A 17822-nucleotide genomic window follows, 5' to 3' on the forward strand; every position below is an offset into this window, starting at 1 on the left:
TTGATTGTGGTTACCAAACTGACCTCTAGAACTTCACAAATAATACAAGTGAGAAAAAGAAATGATTGTGAAAATCTTTCTGAGGATGAACTGACAAATGTATGCATTCTCTTCTGTTACTCCTTCCATTCCACTGTTGCATGTAGAAAGGAATTCACATCACGTGTGACCAAATATTGCAACTCTAGAAGAAACTAGAAAGGCGGGTTGGTGTGCAAGATCTCCTAATTTTTTAACATGGTCTAACATGGAAAAAACATGTTTTGTGTGTTTTTTTTTCTTTTTTAATACAAACTGCCGGGGTCCAGCCCTGGTGGATCCAGGGAATTCGAAGCGGGGACGAAGTCAACGAGGAGAGATTTATTTATAAAGAGAGATTAGGAAAGAATAGTGTAGTAGGAAAATTAGTGGAGAATAGAGGCTGAATAACTTGGTTTACACAGGAGACCAATAAAGCTCCGAGACAAGGAGCTTGCAACCGTCTATGTAGGCCACTGGTGCCCACTTGAATAGCGGAGGGTGACCCGCCTTGGGCTTCCTCTCTCGAGGGTCTTAGAAGCCAGGGCAAATAAGTAGACATGGAGAGCCTCTGTGCTCCAGATGGGAATTCAGCCTGAAAGGGGAGAAAAGAACAACATGGGGGAGCCAAGCATTGGTGCCAGACCCACAACTTTATTTTCAAAAGCAGCTTATATACCCCAAGTTGTACATAAAGAAATAATGGAATATGCAGAGTTATGCAGGGGCAGCAGTCCTGACCCTGATTGAGACCAGGCTTTCCTTTTGCATACCTTCCCGTATACAAAAGGTCTCAGGTGGTTTTACATCATCTTCTGGCCAGGGGGCCTGTTAACATTTTTATGGCTCTTTTCCCAGATAAATGTCTATCAACCAGAAAACTCATTTTCCCTTGACGTGTTTTTTCTTTAATCTGCATCACTCTCAAAGTACTAAATAAAGTTACATTCCTGTAGAACAAAGGTGCAGTGAGTTATAACAAAGAAAGTACTTAACTCAAAGATCTAATGTTGCTAATACCAGGGCTACTACCTGTTTTTCTACATACCAACTATATCAACAAATAAAAGATATGAAAACTTGGCAGCAAGTATTGGCTCAACAATGAAACCCTTAATCAGTCCTATTCTAATGATTTTGACCCCTTGGAAGCCCCTACATTCCTAGGATGTTTTAAGCTTCCTGTGCCTCTCATGGTTGGGAGGCTGCAAACAATCACATGCACAAACCTGTCAGGCAGGCTAGAAAGCCATCAGAGGGGTTTTTGGACTGAAATACTCTTATTATGCCTAGGAGACTTATTTTCTAAAAGCTCTAAATTAACTTTTTCCAGAAAAAGGTGGTGGGGGATAGCCCCCTATAATGTCAGAAATATAGGTGAAAGGCATAATGCAGCAAGGCAGGCAGACTCTGGTTTTGGGGCAGATGCACGAGCAGATCCAGCGAGGCTCCCTTAAGGCCCGACTCGCCTTTGCCTGTCGGGCCTCTTAACCTCATGACCTTTGCCATGGGTGGGACTCTTCCTGCTGGCTCCCGGCATCAAACTACATAACCCCCTTCTTTTTATTGGCCAAATCCATCCCATAAGATTCTAGTCTATTTGCTAGGCTGTGCATTAAGAACAGAACTTTCCAGGCTTTCTGATTTCTACTTCCAGTTCATATCAAGGTTGAATCTTGTTTATAATGAAGCAAAATGAGAGGTTGGAAATTAAGGTCACAATTAGCTGTCATAAACAAAGAAATCATAATTTTACCATGAAAAAGAGTTACAGGGAGACTTTCAGGAGCATTTGGGAACTGGAGGTTCTCTAAACTTTCTATATCTTCCAACGTATTTCACTTTCAGTAGTTGAGATTTTACTTTCATAAATTTCACAAGACTTACCCAGTTTGTGAATCAGGTCATGTTAATTACTATAGATTAAATATTTGTGCCCCCCCCCCCATTCATATATTGAGGCTCTAATACCCAGTGTGATGGCATTTGGAGGTGGCAACTTTAGAGGCAATTAGGTCACAAGAGTGGAATAATTATGAGTAGGATTAGTTCCATTAAAAGAAGAGATATGAGAGAGATGATCATTTCTCTCTCATGTGAGGATACAGTAAAAAGGCCAGGAAGTAAGCCTTCATTATTTGCAGGATCTGCTGGCACCTTGACCATGGACTGCCAGTCTTTAGAACTGTGAAAAATAAGTTCCTGTTGCTTAAGCCAATTGGAATGTGGTATTTTGTTTTGAAGTGCTGAACTAAACATTAATTTTATAATTCAAAAATTAGACCTTGGATTTAAAAATATATATATATATAAGCTTTATGGCCACGAGTGATGAAAGTTTCATTAACACAGAACTATGAGAGGATGAGATGGCTGGATGGCATCAACGACTTGATGGACATGAGTTTAAGTGAACCCCAGGAGTTGGTGATGGACAGGGAGGCCTGGCGTGCTGTGATTCATGATATCGCAAAGAGTCGCACACGACTGAGTGACTGAACTGAAATGAACTGATGAGGTATGGAAACATGGTTGTATTCTGTCAAGAATCTTATGGTTCCAAATGACACAAATAAACCTTATCACAAATTAACGTAAGAAAAAAAGTGAAAGTGTGAGTCCCTCAGTTGTGTTCAACCCTCTGTGACCTCATGTACTATAGCCCACCAGACTCCTTTGTTCATGGAATTCTCCAGGTAGGAATACTGGAGTGGATAGCCATTCTCCAGAGGATCTTCCCAATCCAGGTACTGAACCCAGGTTTCCTGCATTACCATCAGAGGCAACAAGGAAGAGATTTATTAATTTATGTAACCAAAAATTGCAAGTGTACAATTGGATTTTTGCCTTTGTCTTTGACTTTGCGGATCACAACAAACTGGAAAATTCTTCAAGAGAAGAATACCAGACCACCTTACCTGTTTCCTGAGAAATCTGTTTGCTGCTCAGAAGCAACAGTTAAAACCAGACATGCAACAACAGACTGGTTCCAAATCAGGAAAGGAGTATGTCAAGGCTGTATATCATCACCCTGCTTATTTAACATATATGCATAGTACATAATACAAAATGCCAGGCTGGATGAATCACAAGCTGGAATCAAGATTTCTGGGAGAAATATCAATAAACTGAGATACGAAGATGACACCACACTTATGGCAGAAAACTAAGAAGAACTAAAGAGCCTCTTGATGAAAGTGAAAGAGGAGAGTGAAAAAGCTAGCTTAAAACCCAACATTCAAAACCAAGATCATCATTTCATGGCAAATAAATGGGGAAACAATGGAAACAGTGAGAGACTTTATTTTCTTGGGCTCCAAAATCACTGCAGATTGTGACTACAGCCATGATTAAAAGATGCTTGCTCCTTGGAAGAGAAGCTATTACCAAACTAGAAAGCATATTAAAAAGCAGAGACGTTACTTTGCTGACTAAGTTCTGTCTAGTCAAACCTATGGTTTTTCCAGTAGTCATGTATGGATGTGAGTTGAACTATAAAGAAAGCTGAGCACCAAAGAATTGATGCTTTTGAACTTTGGTGTTGGAGAAGACTCTTGAGAGTCCCTTGGACTGCAAGGAGATCCAACCAGTCCATCCTAAAGGAAACCAGTCCTGAATATTCATTGGAAGGACTGATGCTGAAATTGAAGTTTCAATACTTTGACCACCTAATGCGAAGAGCCAACTCACTAGAAAAGACCCTGATGCTGGGAAAAATTGAAGCCAGGAAGAGAAGTGGATGACAGAGGATGAGATTGTTGGATGGCATCGTTGACTGAATGGACATGAGTCTGATCAAGTTCCGGGAGACAGTGAAGGACAGGGCTGCCTGGCCTGCTGCAGTCCATGGGGTTGCAAAGAGTCAGACTCAACTGAGTAACTAAACCACAACCAAGCAGCAGAAGAATAAATAAAGTTTGTCTCTGAGATCTCAGTACCTCTTTCTGTGCATATCTTTCTCCTGTTATTGTACTTTGTCTTCTGCTTGTAATAAAGCTGTCCTGTTAGTAAAATCTGTTTGGGTCCTTTGAATTCTTTTAGCTATCAAAAATGGAAGGTGATTATTGTGCAATGTCCACCTCTGAGTAATATACAGAGAATAAAAGAAGGGAGAAATTATATGCAAGTTCTCTCTCATCTCCTGCTTCTCACTTAAAAGATTCTGCCTCAGTGGGGGCTAAAACTCCACATTTAACCAGCAAAAACCAATATTCCAAAGCTTCTTAGGAAACCATTTTTTATACTCTTGTATGTAATTACATTCAAGCTCAAAAGCAAAGAAGTGATTCTGTGTTGGTGAAGGCCCAACCATAGAAAAGAGGAAGAAAATAGGCCACATACTGTGCTTCCCCCATAGCTCAGTTGGTAAAGAATCTACCTACAATGCAGGAGGCCTGGGCTTGATCCCTGGGTAAGGGAGATCCCCTGGAGAAGGAAATGGTAACCCACTCCAGTATTCTTGCCTGTAAAATCCCATGGATGGAGGAGCCTGGCAGGCTACAGCCTTGGGGTCGCAAGAGTCGGACATGGATTAACAACTAAACCACTGCCACCATGCCACATACTGAGTGCTCCCCAGTGGCACTAGTGGTAAAGAACCCACCTGCCAGTGCAGAAGACATTAAAGACACTGGCTCTATCCCTAGCTTGGGAAGTAGGGAAGATCCCCTAGAGAGGGAAATAGCAACCCACTCCAGAATTCTTGCCTGGAAAATCCCATGAATGAAGACTGGCAGGCTATAGTAACTGGGGTCACAAGAGTTAGACATGATTTAGCAACTAAACATCACCACATTAAAAAAATTACCACAAAATATTCATATTCCAGGCTAAGGGGAATAATAGCACTAGTACCTGAGAGAACTTTCTCAGATTCCCTGTCAAGTTCTTCCTTCTCTCAGATAACCAGTAGTCTAGTTTACCTCATCAGATATTAACTACTCATCGATTCTAAATTATCTAATTATGGGGGGCACTACATTGCATTATATTTTGTGTCCATTGACTATCACTCAATATTATTTATAAAAAATTCATCCATGTTGTTTTCTGTGACAGTAACTCATTCACATTAATTATAATATCTCATTGCATTGTATACTACAATTTATTTATACAAAATACTATTATTCACACTTCTGTTGATTTTAATTTGGAACATCAACAATAACGTGGCTGAGAAGCTTGGTTAAATGTTTTAGAGTGTGTGTGTGTGTGTGTGTGTGTGCGCGCGCACGCGTGCGCATGCATGCTTGCTGTGTGCAAGGTAGCTTCTGACTCTTTGTGACCCGATGGACCATAGCCCGCTGGGCTTCTCTGTCCATTCTTGCCTTCTCCAGACAAGAATACTAGATTGGGTAGCCATTTCCTTCTCCAGGAGGTCTTCCAACCCAGGGATCTAACCCGGGTCTCCTGTATTGCAGGTGAATTCTTTACTACTATAAAAATTTCTGTAAATATTAACATTTTTTAGCATTACTTTTCACTCCTTTGTTTTTGCAGACATTTTGTATTACATTTTGTATTACGTGAACCATGAACTTCCAGATGTTAAAGCTGGTTTTAGAAAAGGCAGAGGAACCAGACATCAAATTGCCAACATCCACTGGATCATCGAAAAAGTAAGAGAGTTCCAGAAAACATCTATTTCTGCTGTATTCACTATGCCAAAGCCTTTGACTGTGTGGATCACAATAAACTGTGGAAAATTCTGAAACAGATGAGAATACCAGACCACCTGACTTGCCTCTTGAGAAACCTGCATGCAGGTCAGGAAACAACAGTTAGAACTGGACATGGAACAACAGACTGGTTCCACATAGGAAAAAGAGTATGTCAAGGCTATATATTGTCACTCTGCTTATTTAATTTATATGCAGAGTACATCATGAGAAACACTGGGCTGGAAGAATTGCAGGCTGGAATCAAAATTGCCAAGAGAAATATCAATAACCTCAGATATGCAGATGACACCACCCTTATGGCAGAAAGTGAAGAGGAACTAAAGAGCCTCTTGATGAAAGTGAAAGAGGAGAGTAAAAAGGCTGGCTTAAAGCTCAACATTCAGAAAACTAAGATCGTGGCATCCAGTCCCATCACTTCATGGCAAATAGATGGGGAAACAGTGGAAACAGTGGAAACAGTGGCTGACTTTATATTTTGGGGCTCCAAAATCACTGCAGATAATGACTGCAGCCATGAAATTAAAACACAATTACTTCTTGGAAAGAAAGTTATGACCAATCTAGACAACATATTAAAAAGCAGAGACATTACTTTGTCAACAAAGGTCCACCTAGTCAAGGCTATGGTTTTTCCAATAGTCATGTGTGGATGTGAGACATGGACTATAAGGAAAGCTGAGTGCCAAGGAATTGATGCTTTTGAACTGTGGTGTTGGAGAAGACTCTTGAGAGTCCCTTGGACTGCAAGGATATCCAACTAGTCCATCCTAAAAGAGATCAGTCCTGGGTGTTCATTGGAAGGACTGATGTTGAAGCTGAAACTCCAATACTTTGGCCACCTGATGAGAAGAGCTGACTCATTGGAAAAGACCCTGATGCTGGGAAAGATTGAGGGCAGGAGGAGAAGGGGATGACAGAGGATGAGATGGTTGGATGGCATCACCAACTCAATGGATATGAGTCTGAGTAAACTCTGGGAGTTGGTGATGGACAGGAAGGCCTGTCATACTGCAGCTCATGGGGTCTCAAAGAGTTGGAGATAACTGAGTAACTGAACTGAACTGAACTGTATTACAATTCTTTTCATTTCAGTCATTCTGATGGTTGTGTCATGATATTATTAGGCATGTTTAATTTGCATTTTTCTGAAGATTGATGATGTAGAGTATTTTTCATGTTTTTATTGACAATTAAGATAACTTCTTTCGTGAAGTTCCCATTCAGGTCTATTACATACAATATCAGCTGCCTTTGTAACTGAATTATGTTTAATTAAATTTTGAGCAAGTTGGGGACTGGATTCAGACAAAAATTTATGCTTGGTCATGCCAGATTTAGGACATTAATTAGATAATTCAGTGTGGAGGTCAAGAATGCAGTTGAGTGCATGAGTTTGGAGTTTACAAAACAAGTAAGTTTGGAGACATACAGTTGGAAGCTCTGAGGCTGAGAATGGAACTGAACAACATCAAACAAAGTAAGGCTAAAATCTAGGGTACTCCAACCATTAAAATTTTGGAAAAGGAGAAAATGCCAGAAGAGAGACTCCAAAGAAGTGCCTAGAGTGAGTTAAGAGAAAAACCACACCTTATGAGCTTTAGGATATCAAATGAAATGAAGCGTAATATTTCAAAATGAAGAAATAGTCAACTCTACATCATAACACTCACTGAGAGGTTGGGTAAAACAAAATGATTAGTAAAATAAAAGTTGTTGGTGATCTTCAATAAAGCAGTTCCCATAGGGATAAAATTGGGATTGGAGCAAGTTAAAGAGAGAATAACATGTGAAATAATGGACATGGCCATTTAGATAATCCTTTTATGATAGTTGTTATATAATAACCTAAAGAATCTGAGAAAGACTCTGATGCTGGTAAAGATTGAGGGTAGGAGGAGAAGGGCACAACAGTTGATGAGATAGTTGGATACCATCACCGACTCAATCTACATGAGTCTGAGCAAACTCCAGGAGAGAGCGAAGGGCAGGGAAGCCTGGCATGCTGCAGTGCATGGGGTCACAAAGAGTTGGACATGACCTAGTGACTGAACAATAACAACTCTCAAAGATGGAATTTTTCTTTAAAGATAAGAAATATTGTGCCTAAGTACGGCTTCACTTAATCCTGAAGTGAGGAAAACATGGAGGATGCAGGAAAGATGAAATTAGACAAGTCATTTTGTGAACTGAAGGGAACTGAATCATGTATAAAAATGTAGGATATGACAGACAGATAATTCATGGCAATGAAATAATTACCCCACAGACAGAGACAATGGATATTAGAGCTTTGTGTAAGTTCTGGTCTCTTGGGCATTAATGGCTAAAATTACACAACTCAGCTCCTTCTGATTGTAACACTAGTCCTTGCTGCACTGGTGTCAGTGAAGTCAGAAATGAGATTCAACCAGGAACTCCTATCATGCACCATATAGTGCACTTTTCACATTAAAACTTCAATAAAACACCTTAAATTGACCGTTTATAAATGTAGAAATGGGATCTCTTGGAGACTAACTTACACAGCACCACTTAGCTACCACACTGTAGAGCTGTGATTCAGATATCACATTTGAGGTTTTTTTTTTTTTTTTTTTTTTTTTGTCTAGGATGACTATAAAATTTAACATCCAATGCTGGGTACTTTCAAGAGAGAAACTTAGGTAACAAGTATAAACCAAGACTTTCTAAGGATATATGTAGCATAGACTCACCCTATCTTTTCCCTCTACTTTTTGATATTCTTTGGTATTCAATTCAAAGAATTCTATTCAATTTTAATTTTCCACAGCTATTTTTAACATCAAAGATAAATTTAAGTTAACAATAAAGAGACCAATTTCATTTTAAAAAATATAATAAAGACAAGAAAACTTAAATATGCCTAAGGGTTAATTTATTGAAATGACTGGTTAGGAAATAGATTCTTAAAGAAATAATAATCACAATTCCAGAAATTATTTTTATACATATTTTGATATGTTCATGATATTTCCAAGTTAAAACTGAACTTTTATGCTAATGTTGAATTAACATTTTGAAAGTATATGGTTTATGACTCAAATTCAAATTAAGATGAAAAAGCATAAAATAAATAAAGGAATAAAGTTTCATTTTTTGTTCCATGTATACTCATTTAAAAATTATCTTAGTAGCATGATGCAAGGATTGAAAAGTTGCCATATTTCCAGTCGCAGTCAATTCTGTGGAATAGAGAACAAATGTACATTCAGTTATATGTTATAACTCTTCATCTCACCCCATTTCCAATTTTGGTGTGACTTTTTCATAAAAGAAATCTTATTACAAAAACACCATGCTGTGCCTTATCTTAAAGGTTATAAAAATTCCTCTAGGACCAAGTATCGGCTCACTTGGAATTGTTTTATTAAAATGTCTGCTGAATCATGATCACAAAAAGATGTATATCTTTAAGAATATCAAAACTATATGCTATTCCCCTTTTAAGTCCCATATCTGGACTGTGAAATTGTATTTTGACTCATGAATTAAAAGACAATATATAAATTTTAAGTGAGATAAAACAATTGAAGCTCATAATGACTAGATTAGAAATGTGAATGCAGTTGATCTTTAAAATAAGCTCTAACAGGTTTACATAAAAGTATAAGAAATTATTTTCAGTTTTTTCTATAAATGATTACAATCAATAATAAGGATATAGGCAATTGAAAGAAAACCAATCAAATCTGTCAACACCATATATATACAGTTTTGCATTATTTGAAATATAACAGATACATAATTTCAGGTCAGTAAATAACAGTCAATCACTGAAAATAAATTTAAAACTAATCTTTATGCTGGTATACTGATAGAAATTGCTACTATTGGGTCTTATCCAGGAAAATTAAATGTAAAAGATATTAACTATAAAAATGATCAGTCTGCCTCTAATCTCCTAAAGCTTACCAAAAGTGAGGAGGGGGCATTCACATTGAAATCCTCTTAGACCTTAAAAATTAAAAAATAAAATAAAATAAGTGAATGAATTATACAATTCTTGCCTTTTGGCAAGAAAATTTTCCCTGAGTATTGAAATAAGCATCTCAGTATTTTGCCCTCATATGCTCATATATCAAAAACAAGATGTGAAATGAGTCATGTGGTGAAATAATTGTGCATAAGGAAAACTTCAAAATTGTAGAAAATAGCAAACCTTCTTAGGTTTGTTATTCTTAGCCAAATGAGATTATCAAGTTCAATTCTGGCTTTATTGTAACTTAATCCCCTTCATCTAAGTTCTCAACAGACCAGTTAAATCATAGTCCATGATATTATTTCTTCCCAATAAGCTTCTTCTACATAGAAAGAACAGTTAAATCAGAATCTCCATGGGTAAGCCTAGACATTGAGATCTGGTGGTGGAGGGGAGGTGAAGGTTTTCCAGCTTATTCTATTTATAACTAATGCTGAGAATCATTAATCTCAGCTATGCTTATTTTGGAACCATTCATTATTGATTTTTTTGTAGGGCTCTTAATTACTCAAATATCATACAAACATCAGAAGTTAAACAGCACAGTTAGTAAATTTAGACTTACAAGAATAGGGAAGGGTCCCCGGACAGGACCAAGTACAGGCTCCTGGTACAGCAGAAAGGCCTGGATGGGCATATCTCTCTGGGGCACTGCTTTCTGGGGAACAGGCAGAACTTTGGGCTGAGAAAGGGACAGCACGGACTGAGGAGGAAACATGACGGTTGGAGGAAGAGGCTGGGGAGGCTGGTGCATCCAAGACTGGACCAGAGGCAGAGGAAGGTGCAGCTTTTCAACATCAGTGAGAGTCAGGCTCTGGCTTTCAGTAAAGGGCTCAACTGGATATTTAGGGAAGGGCATTTCCTTGTGCTTAGGAACCATAGTCTCCTTCACTTTGGGGACTCCCATTATTTCAGGCTGAAGGAAAGGCGGCACCACCACAGGGGTTTGAGTAAGAGGCAGGATGTTTTGTGGGAGGCTGTTAGGGATGGGCCCAGTGAAGGGATAGACTAGAGACTGTGCCTGGGCAAAGGGGTGGATTTTATCCTGGAGTTCATCCTGGAAAGAAGGAAAAAAAAACTTTGAGTCCATAATCCAGTTATAATTGTTATTTATGATGAATTATCCTCCTCTTTTTAAAACATAATTCAGTGAAGAGAAAGAAAATCTTCCATTTGGTTTAGTTAAGAAATTGTTTGGGGTCATATGAAGACTAATGAGTAAAATGCTCGCTGAAGGATTTCTCATTAACCCAACTTCCTTCACAAGTGAAATCAGAGAGTCAAGTGAAATCAGGGTTTGGAGATTTCAACACTTATTCCACCTCTTCCTGAGTTGCCTGCAGAGTGGTAGGTACATACTTTGGATAATAGTCCAAACTGATTTCATATAACAAAGAAAGATCTATTTTAAAAAGACTTAAAAAGTTACTCTGAGGTTTATTTTTGTTTGTTTTAATGGAAACTAAGTCTTAATATGTGTTTTTTTAATTCAAGGAGTTCCTTAACAATGGCCAACTTCTAGCACTACTTCTCTTGGTAGAAGGTGGTAATCTTGAGTCTTTAAAGGCATCAAGTTGTAAATTCATTTTGACTTAGAAAATATTTGGCCTAAGTGCCAAACAATCAATCTTCAATTCTAAAACAGGAAAGCTTAAATATCACAATTAGATAAATATGTTACCACAAGAGTAATATAATGAAAGAATTTTATGCTGTCCCCAAATCCTTATTTTTAAGCAAGTTCTGCTAATTAATAACTATGTGGTATGGTCACACATTTGTATACTCAATTGTTCTGTACCTCACTTCTCTCATCTGGGTAATGGAAATACTTTTTAGAACTCCACACATTCATAAATGTGAGTATAAAAGCTATCAAATATAATATAAAACCATTGAATAGTCACTGTGTGCCAGTTCATCAACTCTGGGTAATTATGAATATTCTCAATTTACAGGTGAAGAAAATGATGTACAGAGAAATGTGGAGCCAAGGTTATACAGCTGATAAATGATCAAATGAGGATTAGTGCCACACTGTCACCCTACTGTCTTTCATCAGTATATCCATCATTAGAATAAGGGGATCACAGTCCCTAGTCTGGAATTGTTCCTACTAATATGCATTTATTAAAACCAGGTATACCATTAGTAAAATGAATATACCAGTAGTTATTCTTGGGTATTTATTCTATACTCTGAAATTTGATTATGTGTTTAAAAATGTGTTTCTACCTTTAAAATATTTTCATTTTGTCAAAGTTTTCATTTCTTACACTGACATTTATATTACCATTCTTAGACTGAACATAATTATTATAAATCTTTTTATGTGTTATGTTTCATAATACTTCTCAAAATATACTCATAGTGAACAAATTACCTCTGTTTGCTGTTGTTCCTCACTTTGAAACTTCTCAATTTTCTGGTTAAAAAAAAAATCACACATAAAGAAATGCTGTTTATAAAAATCAAACACGAAGTTTTTAAAAATGTACGTTTAAATATGAAGGTTTTACCTTATTGATGTGTGTAATAGATTCCTTTGGAAAAATAAAAATAAAATCAGGTTTAGCTTTAAAGAAAAATTCATATTTGTCAACATAAATCAGAAAATGAAGACATTTAATAGGTTAATATGGACAGCTCATTTGATGATATCATTATTTTATGGCTGAAAGTTTCTGTTCCACTATTCTGAATAAGGCTGTTGTATAAAAAAAAAAAAGATGATGCAGTCAAGAAAAAGAGGATTAGAGAGCACCCAAAGAGGCTTTAACAGATGCTAATTGGGCTTCCCAGGTGGTGCTAGTGGTAAGAACCTGCCTGCCAATGCAGGAGACATAAGAGATGCAAGTTCAATTCCTAGGCCCTGGAGGAGGAGGTGACAACCCACTCCAGTATTCTTGCCTGGAAAATCCCATAGACAGAGGAACCTGGCAGGTTACAGTCCATAGGGTCATACAGAGTTGGAAAGGGCTGAAACAACTTTGCATGCAAACCTGTCCCTCAATCACCCTGTTTTCTCCTTAGGAAAACAAATGATCTCTAATATTTTCATCTGGTTCTAAAAGAATAATAGTCATTGAAAATATATAATAATAACCACTAATGCACTTCTTAATCATTCTTCAGTTCAGTTCAGTTCACTTCAGTCACTCAGTCGTGTCTGACTCTTCGCAACCCCATGAATTGCAGCACACCAGGCCTCCCTGTCCATCACCAACTCCCGGAGTTCACTCAGACTCACGTCCATCGAGTCAGTGATGCCATCCAGCCATCTCATCCTCGGTCGTCCCCTTCTCCTCCTGCCCTCAATCCCTCCCAGCATCAAAGTCTTTTCCAATGAGTCAACTCTTTGCAGGAGGTGGCCAAAGTACTGGAGTTTCAGCTTTAGCATCATTCCTTCCAAAAGAAATCCCAGGGCTGATCTCCTTCAGAACGGACTGGTTGGATCTCCTTGCAGGCCAAGGGACTCTCAAGAGTCTTCTCCAACACCACAGTTCAAAAGCATCTATTCTTCGGCACTCAGCTTTCTTCACAGTCCAACTCTCACATCCATACATGACTACTGGGAAAACCATAGCCTTGACTAGATGGACCTTAGTCGGCAAAGTAATGTCTCTGCTTTTGAATATGCTGTCTAGGTTGGTCATAACTTTTCTTCCAAGGAGGAAGCGTCTTTTAATTTCATGGCTGCAATAATCATTCTTAGTTCCCTGGTTATGTTTAGGCTTCTAATGAATTATAAGAAATACATACTCTCCTATAAGGATCTTCAGAGAAGGTAATGGCACCACACTCCAGTACTCTTGCCTGGAAAATCCCATGGACAGAGGAGCCTGGTAGGCTGCAGTCCATGGGGTAGCTAGGAGTCGGACATGACTGAGCGACTTCACTTTCCCTTTTCACTTTCATGCATTGGAGAAGGAAATGGCAACCCACTCCAGTGTTCTTGCCTGGAGAATCCCAGGAATGGGGGAGCCTGGTGGGCTGCCGTCTATGGGGTCGCATAGAGTCGGAAACAACTGAAGCAACTTAGCAGCAGCAGCAGCAGCATAGGATCTTATGTCCTTTGTGAAGAGACAAAGTATATTGATGCACTATTTAACCAACAGCTGATGACAGACCCAAAAAAGTGGCATAGGGTTAATATCTACCTCACTCCACCAGGCAGATTTAGGACTACGCTCATTCTCAATGCCTCTTATTTACTAGATTGCTGGTATAATAATAAAATATGTCCATTTGCATGTCTGCCCACACTTTACAAAGTGCATCCCTCTTTCCAGTTCGTACTGCAGTTCCTAGTCAAAGTCTGAAACAGAAAGTGCTCAATAAATGCCAAAGCATGGAAGAAGGTAAACAGAGAGAGTTTAAGACAGAAAAGAGGACTGTACAGTTCATTAAGGAAAAAAAGCAGGGCACAGTGATACAATTTCCAATAACAAACCCATTTAGAAATTACTAGAATGTTAAACCTTCTACACATTTATTCCTTTAAAATATATACAGTGGAAATTGACAATAGTTACCAGTCAGTACGTAGCCACATTAGCTTAAAGAACACTGGAGTGGGTAGCCTATCCCTTCTCCTGCAGATCTTCAGGAATCGAACCAGGGTCTTCTGCATGGCAGGCATATTCTTTACCAACTGAGCTATTAGAGAAGCCTTAACTGCCCTTCTGCTGCTGCTGCTAAGTCACTTCAGTCGTATCCAACACTGTAAGACCCCATAGACAGCAGCCTACAAGGCTCCCCCGTCCCTGGGATTCTCCAGGCAAGAACACTGGAGTGGGTTGCCATTTCCTTCTCCAATGCATGAAAGTGAAAAGTGAAAGTGAAGCTGCTCCGTCATGTCCAACTCTTAGCAACCCCATGGACTGCAGCCCACCAGGCTCCTCTGTCGGTGGGGTTTTCCAGGCAAGAGTATTGGAGTGGGTTGCCATTAATGTAACACAAAAAGATAATACAGTGTTTTGTTGCTCTAAATCTGGGAAATTGCCTCTGAATGAACATTATCTTACCTCACTGCTTGAAAGGCTTTCCACAGTCTATAAAGGAAAAATAAAAATTGACAATTAGCTGAGTCTTCTGCTAAATCATCAGAGTCTGTTACTATTTTACAGTTAAATTAATTTTTTTCTTTGTATAAAAATATCTTACCTCACCGACTACATTGAGTTCTTCCTGCTAAAGAGAGAAAAAAAAAAAACTTTCGTTCCCGCAGTCAACTCATTATTAAATATTTTTCCTACCTAACTTTTACTTGCTTTATTCAGAGCTATCTATTTCACAAATCTGAAAAATAAAAATGTTATACGTTTTTTGAGAGTATTTTAAATTAATAGCTTTCCTTGGTATATTTTTGTTTTACCTTAATGAAGAGTTTTTATGGCTAACAGAAAAGGAGTTATTTTAATTTTTACTGAACACTTTTTATTATAATTATGAACATATGTATTATTGTTGTCTGATATGTCATCCTCTGGAGTATCATCCTGTGTTGAACAGACACAGGTAAACCTAGCACCCTACAGTAAGAGATACAAATATTTCATCACTGGGATAAGATATATTTATCTAGATTGTATATGCGTGCAATTGTATTTGTGCACTATTACTCATTTTTTGTTCTTGTCTGTGTTCCTTCTTGTTTGTCTGTTGCTTATTGGTTTCTTTTCCTTTTTCTTTAGGAATTGAAGGTACAGATGGTACAATACTATAGAAAGCACTTGACCCAGAGTTGTGGTCCTATAGGATACTGTTGAGATAGTGGATGAACATAAATGACTTTCTTAGCATTAAAAAATAAATCTGAGATTGTGCATTATTTATACATTTATGATGTTGGTAATGCGATTTTCTACACATAGGCAGACAGTACTAGTCTTATTTATTTCAACATTTTTTTCTGTATTTACCTCTCTTGCAAGGGCCAGAGCCACCAGACAGGCAAGGATGAGGACCTTCATGGCTCTCGATTCCTGTGAATGGGAAGATGAGGAAACAGTGTATTACTTCTCAATCTATTTTCTTATTTAAGTAAAATTACTTCCCTTTACAAGGAACCAAAGATAGTGTATAATACAAATGTCCAAGACTCCATGCTTCCAGGGGAGCGCAGGTTTGATCCCTGGTCAGGGAACCAAGATCCTGCAAACCTCATGGCAAAAACAAAAAGCCCTGTATTTTAGAAAAATATTAATAAACATTTTATCATATGGCCAAAGTTAAAATTTACTATTACTCATTAATCTTACATTTCAAGTTAATGTTTCACTGCCAGCCATTCAGATGTTTTCTGCTAACATCCTATATCCTACTTCACTCTTTTTCATCTCATTCACAGTACTTACGAGTGTTTTTGGAAAGACAGAAGAGAAGTTACAGATATTTACAGAAAAATTAAGTGGTTGATTCACTTATTAAAAAATATATATTTATTATTTTTATTGCCAGATATCGCTTAGATTCTGGGATTAGAGCAGTGAACAAAATATTAATGTTTCCTTTCTGTTGGAGACTCAGTTTTCTTGAGGTGCATCTGATCAAACAATGTATATGAAGAAGGTCATACTTTATTTTTATCTTTTCTCTACTAAACTAAGTGATTTTCATGAATTTTTGTCTTATTCATATCTTTTATTTCCAGTAAGACTTCTGTTTCATTTTAGCATTTCTTCTATTTGTTTCACTGATCGAGATGTTTTCTTGGACTGATTAGATTGTTTCTTCTCTACTCAGTCTTCATCCCCACATGCCTAATGTCATCTCTCCTTTGTCTCACATAATTTTAGAGATCATACACTATGCTTATTTTCTCTACATAGAACTGTGTACTTATCTCTTGGTAATTTACCAGGGTGTCAGTTTCTCTTGCCCAGTCCCCACTTTAGACTACTTCTCCTTGGAGCATAAAATAAAATACATTATTGATTTTGACAAAAATGTATTAAATGGTTTGTTTTGTTGCATTTTTATAAGTTCTTGAAAAAAAAATGTTCTTGCCACCAACATCTCTTGACACACATCTTCAATCCCAGATTTTCAAACTAAATTAGGAAAATTTTTCTATATTTTTCTCATGGATGCTAATTCTTAATTGTTTCACTTTATTCAAGATGTCTATAAAGTTCTAAAAAAATTTTTATTGTCAAGACTTCAAAAAAGAGCATAATACCTAGAATTCATTACATGTAGGGAGGATATTATTGCATTTTGTTTATTTTATAACTAGCATTTTATATACCAATTTTTAAGCCATTTCATTACTGACTACTATACTTTGAGCTATAATTTGTCAGGTCACATTTTTCATTGTTTTTGTTTCCTGGCATTCTCTGTCCAACCTAGAATTTTTTTTTTACCAAGTAAAATACTTTCTCTTTAATTTACTTCTGTATTTCATGTATCTATTTTAATATTTTTGAAATATTATAAGATAAATGATAAACTTGAAATTTGGATGTTCTGAGAAATTTTGATAAATATACTCTTCTTTTATAAATACCTTTCAAATAGCATATATATCCTAACAACCCTCTTTATCTCTTGACTAAATATGCTAGCTCTATAAACTTTTTGTTGGTAGAGATCTTCAGTAATAATTATTCAAATCCCCATAGTATAAATTAAATGTGCTTGCCTTTATGGCTGAGGTAGGTTTAATCAAATTGAAAATATTTAATTCAAGAAAAGATCTTTTAATACAGCTTGTTAACTAGTCTTGTGTTAAAGAAAATAGCAACCACTGTTACTACATCTTATTATATTCCTAAAACATTTGCAGTCACTATAATTTTTATCAAATCTTTATAGTCACTTCTATTTTTTAACATATTTGCTGAAAATTGTGTAAACCTTATCTTAAACACCCTTATTTTTAAGATCTATTTTAAGCAATTATATTCTTTCTACATTTTAACCTAGTCCAAAATAAAGATGAGTAGCAGATACACTGAAATTATATCTGAGATTCTTACCTTTTTTCCAAAGTAGAGGAGAAGAAGTGAAGGAGAAGCTGAATGGATAATGATCTGATTTTGTGGCTGTTTATATATAGTATTTAATGGCATGCTAATTTTGTGGTTTGAAATAAAACCAATAGTGGATTTGAA

The 17822-nt window shown here is 37.1% G+C and overlaps 1 protein-coding gene across 1 annotated transcript; it reads right to left on the minus strand.

Annotated features, from left to right (window-relative positions):
• Positions 1–8582: 8582 nt before the first annotated feature.
• On the minus strand, positions 8583–17735 carry CSN2 (casein beta). Its single transcript, NM_001009373.1, is given in 9 exon segments — positions 8583–8905; positions 9636–9677; positions 10268–10759; positions 12086–12127; positions 12222–12245; positions 14730–14756; positions 14869–14895; positions 15627–15689; positions 17688–17735. Coding segments are annotated over 7 exon segments (669 nt in total). The 5' UTR covers positions 15678–15689; positions 17688–17735; the 3' UTR covers positions 8583–8905; positions 9636–9671.
• Between the last annotated feature and the right edge of the window lie 87 nt (positions 17736–17822).

The sequence above is a fragment of the Ovis aries genome, chromosome 6 (assembly GCF_016772045.2).
Source record: "Ovis aries strain OAR_USU_Benz2616 breed Rambouillet chromosome 6, ARS-UI_Ramb_v3.0, whole genome shotgun sequence".
Lineage (NCBI taxonomy): Eukaryota > Metazoa > Chordata > Mammalia > Artiodactyla > Bovidae > Ovis > Ovis aries.